Below are 18253 nucleotides of genomic sequence, written 5' to 3'. Positions count from 1 at the left end.
TGAGATTGCCATTTGTCATCTTTGCTCAGCCTCTCCATTCATTTCCTTCACTACTTCATGCATACAATGCAAAGACAAACCACCATCCAAGATAAAAGGAAACTTGAATAAGCTCGATTCAGAAGCACTCCTATTGACTTCAGTTACCTGTGTACTAAAGGAGTTGTATCATGCTATTTTAACATTTCCCCAGTTGTTTATAGGGATGTATATGATTATATATTGCCCTTTGCACAAGAACAATCTAGTTTCTTATGAAATATAAGTTATTTTGATGGCAATTTTTCTAACTCTGAAGTAAGACTCGTTTTACTCAAACCCCGCCTTCGCTGTGCTCACACATCTGTTGGTGGCCTCGAGGTGCCTTCAATAACCACTCATAAAGTATGACATCTCAAATTTACACAGGAATTAACATTTTTAACAGGGCTAAAAGCCCAAAAAAACGCATGATATGGCTCCTTTAACATGATGCTGTACAGTGTTTTGTAGTGTTAAAGTTTATTTTTCATCCTCTGGTGTCATATATCCAAATTGTATGTTGTTTGACCATAAATTGCCTTAGGAAACGTTGTGGTATGCCTACAGAACACTAAGCTTGATTTTGAATGTGATGTTGGACCAGGCCTGGAGATGTGCTGAACTTCCCCATCGACCCTTTATATAATCAGGTTATTTTATCAGGATTTCAATTATTTTCTGAGACCACTTAATGAAACAATGCGTATTTCTTGCCCGGGCAGAAATCTATAGAAAGAAAAAAATTCAAATGTGGTTTCACAAAGTTGTTTTGTTTTTATGTGGATTCTCCCTTCAATCTTCCACTACTGGACCTACTATCAAGAGATCCTATTGATGTCCCTCTTAAAACCTTTGTACAATCTGTGATCTGTGTTGTCATTGACTAAAAGGTTGTGATTGCATTCTCAAATACGTGCACATTGTATTTCTTTACTGCAGTGATTCCCAACGCACACTGATGCGCTGAAAGATAGCGTGGTGTGATGTGGAGAACTCCCTTATTGCAGTTAATATGTCTAAGTTATTCAAATTTACCAACATATCAGCATTCAAATGTATCTATGCCAGTGACAAAGGCATTAAAACGAATTACTCTTACATTCAATGGCAGAATGAAATGAAAGTCATGGCTTTGGCTTGCTTCGATTCATTTACAGGCCAAGTCTTCACACTGAGTAAGTGACTGTGAGTAACTTGAGACAAAATCCATATTTGTGTTTGGTGCTGTCCCTTGAGACTCTTATGTAAAATGGGTGCCTTTAAATCCCCCATCTTCGTATCATGAGAACATCACTCAAATCGGATTAACCACAAATCGTATTGTTTGACACAATCTGCAACATTTCATTTTGACAAAACTTCAAGAAATATTCCTAATTCCTTGCCTGGAACATACAGCATTACATCAACCAGTGAAACATGTAGAGGACTTGAAGAACCAACAATCATGAAACAAATACTTTTATAGACACCCCCCCCCCAAGATATTTAGAGTAAACATAAAGTTGCTTTGTTCTGTGCGATGAGAAAAACTACAGCCTTGTGAGTCAACAAAAAGGGGGCAGAAACACACAGAATTACATATTCCTTTACAGGTGCAGGTTGACGTACTCACAATACTCTCTATAGCAGACAAACACTTTAGTTATACAGTACTTGTATACTGTATAAGAAAAGAACTTAGTTGTGGCAATCTTTATCCAGTCCAGTTCATTCTTTTGTACTTACAAATTAAACATCATGTAAATACAGATGTCTCTCTGAAACAAAAAAAAATAATGTGCAGTTACCGGTATATGACACCGAGTACAGTTTTGATGTGTACGTTATCACAGTGCAGTTGAGCCCCAAGGCCGTTCGTTCGCTTGCTCTCCTTTTGATTTGCACCCAGTATCACAGGACAATCCATGTGCATCTCTCGCTATCAGCCAGCACCTGAAGAGATGATCCTACATGGGCGAGGAGTAACCATTAATTCAATAGTACTTAAGCCTATTCAACCAATCTTCAAGCACTTTTTGAAGCAGCTTTACAATCCGTTTATTGACTGGGGAAGATGACTATGCCCAAATATGTCTAGACAGAAACAAGCCTCGGACAAACTTAATACCGTCATGAAGTCAATCTGCAGCTTCAACTGACCTTTGTGTAGTCCTTCGTTGGTCATGCGATTGATGGAGCGCGAGCTGCTCTCAGGAATGAGACACTTCATCAGCGTGTTCACGCAGGACTTCCTGTAAGAACTCCACACACGCCCGCTGACACGCGAGACAAGTTATATGCATTACTGCATGCTTTTGTACATTCTGACAACAGGTACAAAACGTAATTGGTTAATTAACAACTCATTTGTTATTGACTCACTACTATTTTGATTAACGGTTTTAAGACAGTTTAACTTAAAATAGTCCCAAATCGTTAGAATTTCAGCCTCTTAACAGTAATTATTCTCCTGTTTCTGTAGTGAAAGTAGTATTTTGTGACAACATGGCATCCTAGCTTAGTATTTAAGATGGCTTCTCTGGCTTTCTCCTGTTTATTATCGGACTGTGCGGACTACTGTATAGGCCTCAACTTTTCATAATTTGCCTGGTCCTGCGACTTCTACTCTGATGCGACTTGTAGATTTCAAATCTAGAGCTTGACATATTTCCTTTCATTGTACTGCCAAACATACTGGCTCTGCTTTTTTTGGGTACTCTGAATAACTGAACGGCACATTTGAATAACTGAAAGGCCAGAGTCTAATCAGGTTGAACAAGTTCTGGTTGGATTCAACACTTCTGCATCTAACATTGCAAAGGCCTGACTTAACATTGCTGACTCAGCAAAACGAGGTGAAGCGGGCCTATATCATGTAGGATCACACTGGGTGTTTGCTTACCTGGTCTGACCCTTGACCTCTGTAAGGTCACCGATGCCTACAGTGCAACACACACCTGAGTTGAGGTCCCAACTGACCTGCAGGTTTGAATGGTACGTGTTGGGCCTGACAAGAGAAAAAGAGCTTAAGAAAAGAAACTTCAAGCTTGTTCCTAAAAAAGTAACAAAAGACCAACAGCACCTGCAATGCTCCGAAGGGGAGAAAGCCAGTAACAAGAGGCCGATGCTAATCATGACTGTGTTGGTCTCCGGGCAAACCTGACACACACACGAAAACAATCAGGCACACACTTTAATTCAAAAGTGCGCGGGACTGTGTCGTATTTGTTAGTTTACCTCTAATATGACCACATCATAGTCGCTGAAAGAGCAGAACTGCGGCGCCCAGGCGGCGTCTTTCCTGATCACCTCATTAATTAGATACTCAAAGTCCAGAGTCAGCTGCTCTACACGTACACTCTGTAAAATACCACACACATATGCAGAGCCAATTCACTCAAATGCAGGTATACAATGAGAGATGTCAGAGTGGAATTATGTTTTAGTATACGAGATGTTTATTCTTTTTTTGTCTTCGCCCAGAGGTCTTTTTCGCGGCAAACAAACTATAGCAGTCTGTATACCTTGGGCTATTTTTCCCCCCTCATTGTCAATTGCGCATTGTTTATTAGTTACTATAACAAGCAAGCGAGAATGAGAGTGATGTCATTTCAGTGATTGGCAGCCGAGACGAACGTGCTATTTTATCGTACGTTTTACCATAAACGTGCAATCAATTCCGCTTGCAAACCCATGCTTTTGATATTCCCAGTATGTCACAGACCTGTCCATCGTGTGGCTCGCTGACCAGCTGCAGGCTCCGCCCTTTAAGATCGGTGACGGTGAACGGAAGCTGTACTTTATCGTCTTCATAACCTGGACGCAAAAAACGAGACGCAAATCAATAAAGACAAAGAGATTAAGACTAATAACAGCTAATGTGCAAAACCCAACACATTCAAGGCCTGAAAACTAGAATTTTCAAAAATAATGATCCTTTAATCAAACGCAGGGACAATTACGGGATTTAATTGAAATGAGCAGCCCTCTCAGAGTGATCATGAAAAATTGAACAGACAGAATGTTAGACAACAACACCATTACATTGACTCTCAGTCAATTGTGCAAGTGGTCATAATATGGCAGGTGTGCATATAATTTTTTTTTTTTTTTACCTGTATCTCCTCCTGTATTCTGCTCCAATGAGCCTGGCTTGGAACAGTAGTGCAGACACGAGTAGTTGACATATCCAGGTTCACTAGGGTCAACCTCCTGGGATGCAGGTGGGGTGGGAGGGGAAGAAGCCGATGATGAAGACGATGCAGGAGACATCATTTGTTCTGAAGACTGCGTTAAGCTATGGCCGGCTGTCGACATTTGTGGCAAACAGGTCCGTGTTTCTTTCTGCATAGACTTTGGACAATCCTGCTCATCCTGCTGGCCGTTTACCACCAGCGGCTCTGATGGTTTCGGTGCTCCCTCTTTTTCACCTCCACCCGCTCCGCCTTGGGCCCGTCGGAAGAGGTCGGCTGCGAATTCTCTAGCTCGCATTGCTGCTTGTGTTTGGTTGGGAGAAGGAGGCGCAGGGGTGAACCCGCTCTGTGTTGGGTGCCTATCAGGAAATCCCTGAGACAACAAGGAAGTTGAGGCAGTGGGAGAGGAGCATGTGGACGCCTGATGTGACGAAACTGCTCTCTTTGTGTAGAGTATTGGGGATGACGGACCAGCCTTGCCTGAAACAAACAAAGCCAGTTAACTGCAATTTCATGTTTGATAGGTAGGGCATAAAGCTATGACATAAAGGACAAACGTTTAACGAATTAAACGTTAACAAGTAACCTGCCAGTATGAGCCGGACGAAGAATTCACATGCAGGCCAACAATTTTTCATACTTATTTCTTTACTACTGTTGAATTACATGTTGTTGCTGCTTGATGTTGACATTCTTGTAGCGAGCTGCTCACTGTGGTCAACCGTCAGCCACTCATGAAAACTAGTTACTGTTCGTCAGTTCAGGCTGGATATATCATGTTTATTAAGTAAATAAATAAATATTTACCTTTGCAAAGAGAGATACCACAAGCCACTAGAGAGTAGCTGGTATTTAACAGGATGACCTGGTCCTTTTTCAGCTGGAAAGCAGGCTGAAAAGTAGGAAAGGGGTACACCACCTGATACTTGCTGTTGAGCACGTAGCCGTGCTCCAAACACTCGCCGCTTCCTGCACAGACCCACGCGACAATCAGAAGAGCCGTACAGGCTAAGGAAGCTCGGTCAGCAGAAGAGGTGATTTGTTTACCATTGCGTACTGATGTGGTCGAGGGAAGTGTACAACAACAGTCGGGGCAAGGCTGAGGTGGAGGCATTGAAACGATTGTCATGGAGATGTCTCGGTAGTTCTCGGCGCTCATCAAGTTCATCAGGAGAGAGCTGAAAGGTTGCGTCACGTAGACAAACATGATTACAACAGAATTAAGTAGAATTATCCGAAGCGGCCGTGTGTGAATAAATACTGTCTTACTTAAAACCGAAGATGACAATTTTAGACTGGTCGTTTGGCCACCCACACACAGTGAGGTAAAGGTCATTGTAGATTTCTTCACCTGCAAACAGGCGCACATATTGAACCTAGAATGAAAATACATAGAATAGATAAGTGTCAAATGCCTCACTCAATTCTGCAATATCTTCTAAAATTTGCTCACCAGTGATAGGACACAATTTGTTTTACCTGTCTGAGTCGACTGTGGAGATTAAACTCCCACCAATAGAGATGGTAGGTATAGAAATAAAACTCATCATCCTCTCCCCAGTCCCTGGTGTAGGACAGAACGTAGCGGCCACACTTGGTGAAGCCAAGGAAGATATGCCTGGAATCAAACAACATACGACTGCATCACCGGCTTGTTTGTGGATCAACACTAGTGTGCTTAAAATAAACATTTACAACGTTTATGGGTGTAAGTAACACTTACCCTGCTCTCAAGTATTCCTCACTGACAATGTTCTTTAATGGGACACACACTCGCGGAGGGAGCTTCCGGAAAAGATTCTGGGAGAACTGCCCTGAAAGCTGCATAATGGAATAATTAAAACAAAATATTTATTAGCTGGGAAACACGATGCAAAGCAATACGTGACGATTCACAGATAAACAGAGGTGGCGGCATTTAAATCATGCAGGAAAGCAGCCTTTGAGAAACGGATTTGGACACTCCTGTATTAGACACACTGCTGAACATCAGCATGTGCAGTATATGCGTGATAAATGGCATAGCTGGCAATATAAAGACAAACAGCTATGTTTCTACTTGTGCGAGGGCTCCCGCCAACTATCGACATTGTCAGTTAATATGTACGTTCTCCGTATTGTAAGCTTGTCCCAATACAACTTTTTCACTTCCGATACAGATATTGCAGCCTAGATTACTTGTCGATACATATTGATCAAAGTCAAAGTCAAAGTCTGCTTTATTGTCAACGTCTTCACATGCCGAGACACACAAAGAGATCGAAATTACGTTTTCTCTGATCAGCAATTATATCATCAGGAATAAAACATGCTTTTATTTGTTTTTGCATTAAAGTTAGAAGAGAGTTGATCAAATGATACTATTACAAACACCAGTATGAGCAAAATGACCCATTTATTCTAAAACGAGCATGAACAGAGTCTGGAATGGACTGCTTATATTTGAGTGCTAATATCAGAGATTCTGGATGTGCAGTAGACTGATGTAATCCAATACTGCTTTTAGGGTAGTGATATCGGGTAAAATGCTAATATAAGAATCTGGAAACAGTAGTAGGGCTGTGCCTTTCTCCTAAGGATGTCATGGAATTCACTGACATTATGTCAATATAAAGCGCGGAGTAAATAATAAATTGGAAACGATTTGGATGTTATCATTATTAGCTTTTAGTTTTGTTATACACTTCACATGGCTCTTTCTGCTTGCCCTGACCGCACGTCCCAGTGTTATGTTTATGGTTTAACAAATGTGCCCTTTTAGGAGTCTCGTGAAAAGTGACTATTTTGGAGCTACAAGGTTTCGTCCCAACGCCAACTATATGCTAGCTAGCAAAATATCCTAAAGTATTTGTACACGTCTTGGGCACCAATACCAGAGTGCAAGCCCAAGTGTGACCCACAAGAGTGTACAGAAAAGGTGCTGGCTGCTAGCTTCGAATGATTCTCTTCCGTTGATTCGCGTTGGTTAGCCAACGAGCTAGGTCGCAGCTACAGACGCTCATGAAAACAAGGCACATCATATTACTCCAAAAGCATTGTTGCCAAAGTGAAGCAAATAACAATCGTACCTTCCCTCGCACGAGAAGTTTCACGACGTGGTCTTTGTGCCTTCCTTCGGTTCTGTGTTTGACAGCCTTCTTTTCTGATTTCGAGCTGGGCGCCATCTCGAACTGAACTGTTGCTCGTGTTGAGACCCGGACGCGGCTGATTGGTCAGCTGCTGCACGAGACCGACGAGGCCAGCTTTCACCAGTCGGAGTCGGTGTCTCATTTATTAAAACTACCTCGATCCTCTGTTTACGTCCGCTCCTCCTATTATTACGCCTTGAAGGAGTCGAGTAGAACATCAAAGGAAGAGTCAATTGTTAGAAATGAGACGTTTACTTATAGTAAGTCAATTTACGGAGACGTATAATAAAGACAACCTGACGTCATCTGTGCAATAACTTTCCTAATAATAAATAAACTTTCTCCGTCAAAATAATTTCGGAATTGCATTTATGTAAAAGGAAACATTCAAGTGACTACATTGATTTTAAGCATCAAAATATTTTGAGACGATCACCAAATATTCATTGATTTTAGATTAAATATCTAAAATTAGTCAAACATTTTACAGCAAAAATATAACATTTTATATTTTTATTTACTTTGCAAACTGATCTTGAAAGGTAACAAGACAACAAGCAACAAAGACAGATTGACTTGACAGTGGCGTTAGAGACAAGGGAATCGTGCCAGAGATCAATTTAATTTTTTAAATATTGTTGTTGTACTGGGCTATATGAATACATGCCTTCGCTATTTTTCTATTCAGAAGTCTCTCGTGAGGTGTGAGCTTACTTTACAAAAATGAAGGAATGTTCATCTTTACCTGTCTTACCATGAGTAAATGTTTCACTGTTTAGCCATCATCAACTAACAGAAGATCACCAAGATGTAAATGCTCTAATATGTCCCATTGTTCAAATGTGTCTCAATGTAGCCATGACATAGTCTAACAAGGGTCATGAAAAGTTCCTTGATTGGTTTTGGTCTTTCTCCGTTTTTTTAGCTGAACTCCGCTCACTTTTGCCAGTATTGTTCTGGAAAGTAAGGTTATTCACTACTGGGCTGAGGAATTTGAACAAGGCCAGGAGGTGTAAAAATGAAAGTCATTTTTCTCCTTTTACATTATCCAAAGTCAAGAGGGCCTCATCTTCAGGTTGGTGATCACTTGGTGGCATACTAGGAGACGAAGGCCTGGATCTTGATTTGGCTGCTTCATTCTTTAGAATGATGTTTTCAATCTTGGACTTCAACATGTATCTGTCATATATTGTCTGACAGCCAACATCCACCATTACTTTTGAACATTTGGAGCAGGGTTCTAGAGCTTCTGTTTGAATCCCCACAGAGTTAGTCTGGCAGAAAAACAAACATACATGCACATCAATGGGGTTATGGGCCTACAAATCAAAATGATAAATTGAAATCTAAGTAGGATGGCTAAGGAATTACCCTGAAATTTGTTTTGTTATAATAAATATGCATTTTTTGGTTTTGTGGATGACTTTCCTTGATTTTTGCACTGTACAAACGTTACTTTCCATTTTTGGATGTTGTAGACGGACAGACAGAGACAAAATGCAGGTGTTTAAAACATCTTTAAGACAAAATAAAGGTGTTTAAAACCTCTTTAATACTTCCGCTTTATTGTTTGGCAGTGCATTTATTCAAAGATAGAAAAAAACCGTTTAATATGCTTATTGTAATATACATATATGATAATCAGATTTACACTACATCGTACAAAATAAAATATATATAACACTTACTCTATATCGTTCTGTGTCCGTAGCATCTAGAGGTGAGATCATACTGAGATCCAACAGGATGTTTGCTGCGTCGAGATCGGTTTTGGCTGAGTCCAGCACTTTGATTCTTTTCGTTGCAGAATTGCTTGCGAATGGCTTCAGTGTTGGTACCTTTCTTTTGCGCCTTATAATACGTTCAATCTGCAACCACAAACCAAAACGCTGTACAAATCTCCTCAAAAACTCTATTAATCACTACGGATTACTTTCCATACAATTCACAACCTAACACGATTGTTATGCGAGGCTACTTAAAAAAAAATTTAAAAAACAATTAGACATTGAAACATTTTCCCAGGTCAGGCGCTAAGAATAGGGCCAAACGGGCAAGCAAAGAGTAAAGAAAATGATCGAAATGGGCTTACCTCTTCGGGGCAAGCAGTGGCCGGCAAGGGATCGGGGTTGTCATCTGTAGGACCATGTCCACCAACGAAATGTTTACTACATATGAAGGTGAAAGGCTTCACCTTGCTAGCGTTAAATTGGTCTTCTGGACGTCCGCACAAGCTGACCCATCGTTCACATTTATCTTTCTGAGTTTTTGGCTTTGGAAAACGAATAAAGACTACATCCTTCATATGTGGACGATCGTAGTGTCTGGAGTCGCTTCTGCAAGTTCCATAGCAGCAGTGTTTACTCGGCATATTTTTGTTTTCCTTGAGATAAACGGGCAAAAAATATGCGGTACTAGCATGAGCAGTCTGCGAGCGCCTCTTTGTTGACCCCTTTCCGGTTCAGAGTGTGACGTCACGCTGCCTTGCATCCACTATGAATCACCAATGCCATTCACATCCATCTCTCTGCTTCTTTCAAATAAAACAAGATGAAACATTAGTTGTTTCACTGTTATACCCAGAATCCTGAGGACTACCATAACAAACGTTGCTCTTGATGAAAACAAATTTGACACACTAAATAGTTCTTGTGAATGCCGAATTAATTAAGTCATTGGACTTAACCGAAAGATGTTGTAGATCCGAATGTTTTATTTTTAAGTATTTAAAAACAAGCTGTAAAAAAAAAATAAACAAAATACAATGATAGAGCCTACTGGGGGAGGGGGAAATTCTTTTTCGATTAAGTTGGAGCTACTGTTTAACTGACCAGAGGGAAGACACATCCACACATGGGACACACAATCAGCCAGTGGGTGAACTTATGTCATTTTACAGCATACCTGCACATGTACTCCTGCTAAGTAGCATACAGACATGCACAGTACCCTCCGGGGAAAAAAATACAGTGAATGAAATTAAAAATAAAAATTGCAGGGTACATGACAACTGCAATTTCAACAGACAACTTTTAAATGTGACTTAAAAAGTACCAGAAGAAACGGAATTTCAAAATAAAAGTGAATCTCATCAACCCGAATGTGAGCATTGTAGAGCTTCTGCTGTAAAGATACTCATAATTTATAGTTCATAGTTTTGAAAACAAAGATGTATTAGAAGGTGTGGGTGAAATAAGGAAAACAAAAAAACTAATTCTATCGAGATAATTAATTAGTGCGTTGTTTCAATGCATGAGCAAAACTTTCTCCCTTATTCCATTTGTGGGGGAAAAAAAAACAAGTCAGTCAACTACCAAATTTAAAAAATAAGATTTTGAAAGAAGTGTAGATGGTTCAATAATGGTCTTGAATTGTTGAAGCAAAAAACGGAAATCTCCACCAGCAGAAGTCCCAAGAGCAGACAAAACCATCCACCCAAACAAAACTTCATTACTGCGCCTGGAAAGAAAAGTCAAAGATATGCAATTTCCTTTCAAATGAATGTACTCTAACAAGCAGTATTTTAAGAAGGTGCAACAATATTTTTTCGTTTCAAACTTTTCTCCTACCTGTTGCCCCTGCTGTGGTGGAGCCCCTTGCCCAGGGGCCTGCCCTCCCTGCCCATAGTAGGCAGCTTGCTGTCTGTAATATTCTGCCCAGGCTGCACTGTAATCCGGCTGGCCACCAGATGCCGCTGCTGCTCCCCCAGCTGGTACCGCCGCAGCTCCCGGAGCAGCCACTGGCCCTCCTGCAGGCTGGACTGAAAAAATAACAGCACAATGCAAAATATTAAAATAGATAATTGGGGAAAATATCATTGCCATGCAGATGCTGGTTAAAGAGACTCATTAAGTTTATTTATCAACGTTTTCTGTACACACTTACCCATGCCCATCTTTTTGTAGTATTCCTCCCAAGCCTTTGTGTAGTCTGGCTGACCACCAGCTGTCTGTTCAGCTTGGTTCTGGTCCCCTGCTGCTCCAGGATCTGCTGGGTTCTGTGCTGGCATAGTGCCCCCTGGCTGTTGACCGTAGTACTGTGCATAGTAGGCCGCCCAGGCTGCATTTGGGTCTGCCGCTGCCTTATCTAATGGTAGAATGCAAAGAATAAGATCAGGCATTTCTTTTTGTAGCTAAAACAGGTCCCCCAACTCTTTATTTATATATATAAAATATAAATAGAACATTACACTTTTGCACCAGACCAGTTTCCTCAAACTTCCTTAACTCACCATTACACCAAACTTAGTAGGAGCCCTTTGCTTGTGACTCTTTAAGGAGCCTCAGCAATGCTGTTAGTGACCAAGTATGATGATTTCTGCGTCATTTCTTGATTTTGTTGGCCATCAGTAATTGATTCAGTCATTCTTTAATTATGCCCTTTTCTTTGAAAAAAAACAAAAAAACAATGTAATCGCAACACATCAGGCAGAGTGAGTTTGGCGAAAGCATATTTTTTGTAAGACATCTGAAATAGTCTCTTAATGTATATTTTAGGTTGCGTTTGAAACTTCAGGCTCTCAGTTTATAATTTGGTCTGTTCTCCCTTTTTCAAAAAGGCCCTACACACTAGCTTGTGAGTTTAATTATTTTTCCCATATCACAAGGGATTTGACACAGGACAGGCAGATACACCAATTTTATGTTCAGTCTCTCTGTCTAGACCAAGTTGTTGGGGGGCACCCGACTTGGCCAACACAAGTATTGATGACTAGAATGTCGATTACTCACTGGGGTCTTGTGGCCCTGGGTTCTGCCACTGCTGGTAGCTGTCCCCCCAATTCTGAGCACAGTACTGGGGACCACCTGGTGCACCTCCACTGTAAAGACCAGGGCAATAAAACAATGAATGGTTTTAGTTCACCAAGTAGTCTAGTCCGGGGCTAAAAGTTAAAGCAATTGCTACATTTAAGGATTTACATACTGTGGTCCACCACCAGGAGGTCCAGCATTATAAGGGTTGGGGCTGTAGGGGTTCATGGAACCACCAGGGCCTCCTGGACCTGGACCACCACCCACAGGACATAACGGGGCCTGGATAACCAAGACATGTTTCCTTTATTAGTACACCCCTTCAATGTGAGCCCATCTAATCACTGGAATACCAAGCAACACTTGAATGTACCTCAATCTTTTCTTCTATAAGTTGCTTTGCATAGTCTATCTGTTGTGGAGAACCTCTGATTGTGAACAGTTTGAAATTTGGGTCTCCATCTGGTAGCGGCTGACGTAACATCTCTACAAATGCACCAGTCTGTTGGTTAATGGCTTTGACGTTCTCCCCTCCTCTGCCAATCACGAGTCCACATTTGTGAGCAGGAACAGAGAAGGTCATCTCTCCCCCTGGAGGACCCCAGTTTCCCTGGCCTCTACCCCGACCCCGTCCTCCTGGTGGCATCCCTGCACCAGGGGGGCCCTGTGTGAAATAAATAAATAAAAATCTCTCGATTCAAACTACTTACACCAGAAAAAATGCCCAGGTTGCACTTGACGGACCTATTAAGGGTTTAGATAAAAAATATTGGCGTTTGCAAAAGTGTGTCAATGTCGCACATGTGCATGCAAATGGTAATTAAAAAAAATAGCCAAGAAAAGCCACATCAGCCCCTTGTTTTTGTTACAATTGATCACAGTATGCAATTTATTTACCATTGATTGCCAAGCAATTTAAGTTCCTGTAAAACAGTAACACCCAGGTTTTTCCTGCATCAGAAATCCATGCATGCACAAATTCCTAACTCTTATCCAGCCTGCAGCTTCAGACTAATATTCTGTAAGGTTTTACTGTAAAAGATATTGTATACTAATGTATACTCACCCCCTGGCCGCCGTCTTCTCTGGTACGGATACTCTGTATCAGGTCTGTGATGATGGAGGCGGCATGTTGACACTGATCAGGAGGACCCGTAATGTGTGCCATTTTTTCAGGACCGCTGCCATCATCTAAAAGGTCAACGTATGACATTTATCAAATGATGGGTGTGTATTTAAAGAGCCAACAACAGCAGGAAAGGGGTCAACGAAAAGGCCTTCAAGTATAGGATCCAGCAAAAACTGCAAGATTACCAAATTTCCACAAGTACTTACCTGGTTTAAACTGTATCTTCACTCCAGCATCACTTTGGATCTTCTTAATCATCTCACCACTTCTTCCAATTATGACCCCCACTGCATGGCGAGGGACACCTATCTGTAAAAATCCCAGAAATGTGGCTGAAATGACTCAGTATTGTATTCAAGCACATTTCAAGGTCAATTTAAGCCTTTTGTGCGTCAGTTGCTGTGCAGTAGTAAATTATTCAAACACACTCTCTCTACCACTTATTCAAAATGAACAGGAATAAGTGTGCTACATCTAACAAGCTAAATGTATTTGTTGCGAGAGAATCTGTCACTTGCAAGCATTTTATGCAAATTTCAAGCCCAAGCAAACTTACATCAATGCCACTACCCCCTATTCTTGAGCTATATTCACTCCGGTCACCAAAACCTTCCCGTTCTCGTAGAATCTCGTTAACCATCTCCTTAGCTTGCTGCAAAACAACAGAAAACCAAATGAATGGCCGCAAAAAGCAGAGAAACTAAAAACATGTTTCGATGATGACTTTCAAGTACCTGCACTTTGAATGGGTCTCCAATGATGCGCAGTGGTTTATCTACATTTGGCGGCTGGGAACCATCTTGAATAAGGATCATTTTAACTCCGGCTCGTTCCTTCAAAATTGCAAAAGAATGTTACGGGATGCACAGCTCAATAATAGAGTGACATCAATCTATCCATCAATTTGTTTCCGCTGAGCCGACCGAAGTTGGGTGGGTCGCAGGGGGCAGCAGCTTTGGCAGGGAAGCCCAAACTTGGGTTTAGTGCTTTCTGACTCATTTGACAAACCTGTAGCTGCTTGATAGTCTCTCCTCCTTTGCCTATAATAAGTCCAGCCTTGCCCGCAGGGATGACCATCTCCTGCATAGAACCCGTCTGCCCGTTGGGCGAATCATGTCCCCTTGAGATGATTTCATCTATGAGCGCCTTTGCTCTCCTGAAACAAATAAAAAGTGCAGTTATGAATCGAATTGTTTGAAAACACTACTATGTTGGGCAAAGCACGTGCAGTCGTCAAAATATTCTGAGTTGAGGATTACGCTGCGAAAAAGGCTTGCAGGAAACAAACCAAAGCTGCAGCGCCAGACAAGCGCAGCGATCCCCCCGCGTTTTCATTGTCCACAATTAGTAACTAATTTCCAAGTTGTGTAAATCGTATTTATTAAACCTAAAAAAAATATACAAACCAACACATTGCTCCATCTTGTGATTGCATCTATAATTAGCTCATTTAAATTCGCTGATCGGCCCCATAAATTCTGCTCGTGTAAAACCCTTTTTCAGAGTTTAAATTGTGCAATCACGCTTCTTCTTACTTCTTTCACCAGTGCTGAATGTTAATCTGATTCAACAGCACGAGAGAAAACGCCTCATATCTTAAACTATCAGGGTTGATTAGAATGGCCTGACAATGGGGGCGGGGCGTGGGGCTTACTTTATGGCATCAGGCGAACCTGTCAAAGAAACACTTCTGTCCGAAAGACCAGCACTGTCTGAAATAACAGAAAAATGTGGAAAGATACAAATAAACACAAAGAGCAGAGAAGACTACAAAGTTATCAATTTGGTTATTGTGAAGCTCACCGTGTGCAATCTGAACTTTGCAGCCAGATTCCCGTTGTATTTTGTTGATGTGTTCACCTCCTCTGCCGATGACTAAAGGACAGTAGACAATTGCAATTCTAATTTGAACATTTGTACAACACACAGTTGTATTGTTCATATACAACTTAAGAGGTATGGATGCACTTACCGAGACCAACCATGGAATCAGGCACTCTGCACTCCTCTGTCATTGTCATCATGCCGGGCCTGACACTGGAACCAGTTATACAAGAAATTAGAAACTACATAACCCATTAGAACAGTGCACTGGTGAAGAATTAGCACCAAAAAAATGGCAAAAATACATTCATACCTCTGTTGAGCCAGGGCAGCCAGTTGAGCTCCAATTGCTGCAAGAAAGAGATACACATTTGAGTGGCTGGAAAGTGAGAGGATCCAGCAGTTGTGATAAATCAATGTGCACAGTCAACATACACAATGACGAATCTCTTTCATTCTGTGATGCTACCTTCTTGGCATCTGGTTCATCTAAATAGAAGGAAATGGTAAGCCTCTAACATAATAGCAGTTTCAGACAAAAAAAGACATTTGGAGAAAATTGGCAACCTGCTTCTTCAAGGGATCGTTTCTGTGCGGCGAATGGAAAACCCTCAGCTCCTCCATTGTTGCTTGCCATGTGACCACTCTCACCACTGATTTTAGCTGCAATCTAGGAAATTGAGACGTTTTACTTGAACATTCAAGCGGGAGGTGTGTGTGTGTGTGTATATGTATATATGTATAGATGTATATATGTATATATATATATTGGACTTCATTCAATTAATTATTCAATCAATTCTGTTGCTGAATCAAGTTGTTTGGGAAATTCTAAGGACACTAAATTGATTGGAAAAAGGCTGTTCAGGTTCATGTTCAAAAGCAGAACACAGAACATCTCTAGTCTATTTAGTCTTGGAAAAAAAATGGAGGGATGGCTGGATGGATAGCTGATATTACAAATTACAGAAACCATTTATTTGAATTATGCATGGCTTGGGTTTGGGCATTATCTACCCAAATTACTGTAGACACAAATGTGTGATCCAATTCCCTTCGGTTTATATTTGATTCTCGTTGATTGCTTGGTTAATACTTCACATCTCGACGAAAATTTAAGAAAATACTAAATTGTACGATTGTGAACCCGACAAAAATATCAGTTGCAATGTAGTAAGCATTGCAGTCAGCGGTTATTTATAACTAAGCTGTACAAATGTACGGTATAGAATCGTTAGCCTCACTTCAATAGTGGCTTTGACTGAACTTTTTTTTTTTTTTGCCAAAATGTCCGAGTTGAACGGAAAACCTACGTGTCAAACTGAAACATAAAGGGACAAAAGCGGCGCTGTTACGATTCTGGAGTTCACAATAGAAACACTCAAAAGACGACGTCCAAATTGCAATCTCGAGCGGGCTCAGGTCAATCAATGCCTTATAGCAGCAAATCACTTGCCGGTAGCATATCGCTACAAGCTCGCTAGTCAACTGAAGCTAACGACACGGATAATCAAGCTAGCTAAGCTACTATCGAGTAAAATGGCTCGCCAGTTGCATTTTTCAATGTGCGATTATCACGCTTTACCTGTCTGGCTCTTTCCATTGCGTCCGCAAAAGCATCTTTTATTCGCTCCGGCGCGACGCCATTGGTCGGCAAAGAGCCGAATCCGGACATGGTGATCACAAGGAGAGAAATGACACACGGGGGTAGGCCGTGTGGCTTGGCCGGGTCGGGCTGCGCAGAAGCGGGAAGGCCAAACGTTGTGTGGAGCGAACAGAAGCCAATGTAAGGGAGATCGCTTACCACGCCGGCAAAGTTCCCTGCTTAAAATAACCAGATCAAATGTACGCTACCCTAGGCAACCCCGCCTCGGCATTTCTCAGCCCCTTTGCTCTCTTTCCAGATCCAATGTTAACTCCTTAAAACGGCGCCACCTCCCGGCCTGGAGAAAATCAACAGATCTGCGCCTGCGCGAAGTAAACAACAGGGCATATAATTTTGCATATTTAGGGCACGCTTACGATCGCCACCAGAAAGTTCACAATGTCACAAAGAATAAAGCATTTTCTGATCTCTTCTGACAAATAGTGTACCACATATACCTTGGTCTAATGAGTTTTCTTTGCAATATTTCTGTGTTCATTTTCTATTAAACGAATTAGTTCAACTTCAAAGTTGAAAATGTCTGAAATTTGTATATATTTCTAGAAAAACGTACTATATTAATGCTGACGATATCTTTTTTTTTATCTGTTCCAAAATATCTTGCAGTCCTAAACTGTGTCACTACTCTATACAATAGTATGTTTTCTAATGTTTAATAATTTTTAATGCTTGTTTGGCAATGAAGTCAGTCTAATTCATTTTTAACAGAATATAGTTTTTTCTTAAATATAGTCTAAACCCTTGTATTTAAAATCAACAAGTTAACAGGCAACATCTCAACTAACAATTAAAATACAGGAAATGAGTACTAAAATTCACATCTGCATTTATTATAAATAACTATTGGAACATAAATATAGCTACAAAAAGTATTTATTTTCAAATATAAAAATCTTGTAACTGTAGTGAGAATACAATTGACAATGTAGTGTTTTTCAAAGCTGACTGCAACTCCTCTACTTGCTAATCATCTTTGAGCGAGGCTGTGAGACATCATCTCCAGAGGTGACCAGTCCAAGTGTACAGTCCTTCAGAGTTTTGCTTAAAGACCATTTAAAATGATAGTATTTAAATTCACCATTTGAGTGATAACTGTTATGTTGTGATAACTGTTGTGCTGATAGCTACTGTTTAATGAGCTTCTTGTGTTACTTCATTTGCTTGAGTCATTTCACTCTTAACCACTTATGGTGACCTTCAGACGCTGCAACAATGCTCTCAACAGTCATCTTCTTCCTCTACATAACACCTGTGAGGAGAGAAAGGCTGAAAAAATCTCCTGCAGTTATTTGGAAACACAGAACCCTTTACAGTGCTTCTCAGTAAGTTCATGCAAGTTGTCACTTGTAAATATAAATGCAGATGGTAGTAGCTACATAGAGCAATGCAACTCACATCAATCTGTTCATGGCATCTTACGAGGTCATCCAAATGCAGGGCAGCGCTATCACTTTTATCATTTGCTCACAAGACGTGCAGTCACAGGACTGTGAATCCATCCACCATCAAAATCCACCTTTTTCATGCAGGGTTTAACAGATCAGAGGAAATCTAGGGGT

General features: G+C 40.9%; 2 protein-coding genes across 4 annotated transcripts; both read right to left on the bottom strand.

Annotated features, from left to right (window-relative positions):
• Positions 1–1466: 1466 nt before the first annotated feature.
• On the bottom strand, positions 1467–9789 carry LOC133150828 (DDB1- and CUL4-associated factor 15-like). The gene is made up of 15 exons (XM_061273383.1): positions 9417–9789; positions 9013–9192; positions 7265–7519; positions 5920–6017; positions 5676–5814; positions 5466–5572; positions 5244–5374; positions 5004–5165; positions 4119–4676; positions 3728–3819; positions 3241–3363; positions 3086–3162; positions 2906–3010; positions 2164–2279; positions 1467–1970 (listed from the first exon to the last, which is right to left on the bottom strand). The coding sequence occupies exons 3-15, from the start codon at positions 7358–7360 to the stop codon at positions 1915–1917; spliced, it is 1860 nt and encodes a 619-aa protein (XP_061129367.1). The 5' UTR covers positions 7361–7519; positions 9013–9192; positions 9417–9789; the 3' UTR covers positions 1467–1914.
• A 228-nt stretch (positions 9790–10017) lies between these two features.
• Positions 10018–16749, bottom strand: LOC133150827 (far upstream element-binding protein 2-like). 3 transcript variants are annotated; one of them, XM_061273381.1, is made up of 18 exons: positions 16614–16749; positions 15596–15698; positions 15464–15517; positions 15342–15378; positions 15177–15241; positions 15008–15079; positions 14859–14916; positions 14213–14360; positions 13939–14037; positions 13761–13856; positions 13411–13513; positions 13142–13266; positions 12449–12739; positions 12248–12357; positions 12055–12143; positions 11210–11410; positions 10894–11084; positions 10018–10783 (listed from the first exon to the last, which is right to left on the bottom strand). In XM_061273381.1, exons 1-18 carry the CDS (start codon positions 16701–16703, stop codon positions 10775–10777), a joined length of 1941 nt encoding a protein of 646 aa, XP_061129365.1. In that variant the 5' UTR covers positions 16704–16749; the 3' UTR covers positions 10018–10774. The 3 variants fall into 3 exon arrangements, 2 of the variants coding, with proteins under 2 accessions (XP_061129365.1, XP_061129366.1); XM_061273382.1 differs by lacking the exon at positions 15464–15517; XR_009713821.1 differs by lacking the exons at positions 10018–10783; positions 10894–11084 and adding an exon at positions 11556–11708 and having other exon boundaries at positions 11272–11410.
• Between the last annotated feature and the right edge of the window lie 1504 nt (positions 16750–18253).

Source organism: Syngnathus typhle, linkage group LG3, assembly GCF_033458585.1.
Source record: "Syngnathus typhle isolate RoL2023-S1 ecotype Sweden linkage group LG3, RoL_Styp_1.0, whole genome shotgun sequence".
In the NCBI taxonomy this organism is placed as follows: Eukaryota; Metazoa; Chordata; class Actinopteri; order Syngnathiformes; family Syngnathidae; genus Syngnathus; species Syngnathus typhle.
The sequence above is the reverse complement of the archived record's forward strand: the minus strand, read 5'-3'. Positions and strand labels throughout refer to the sequence as shown.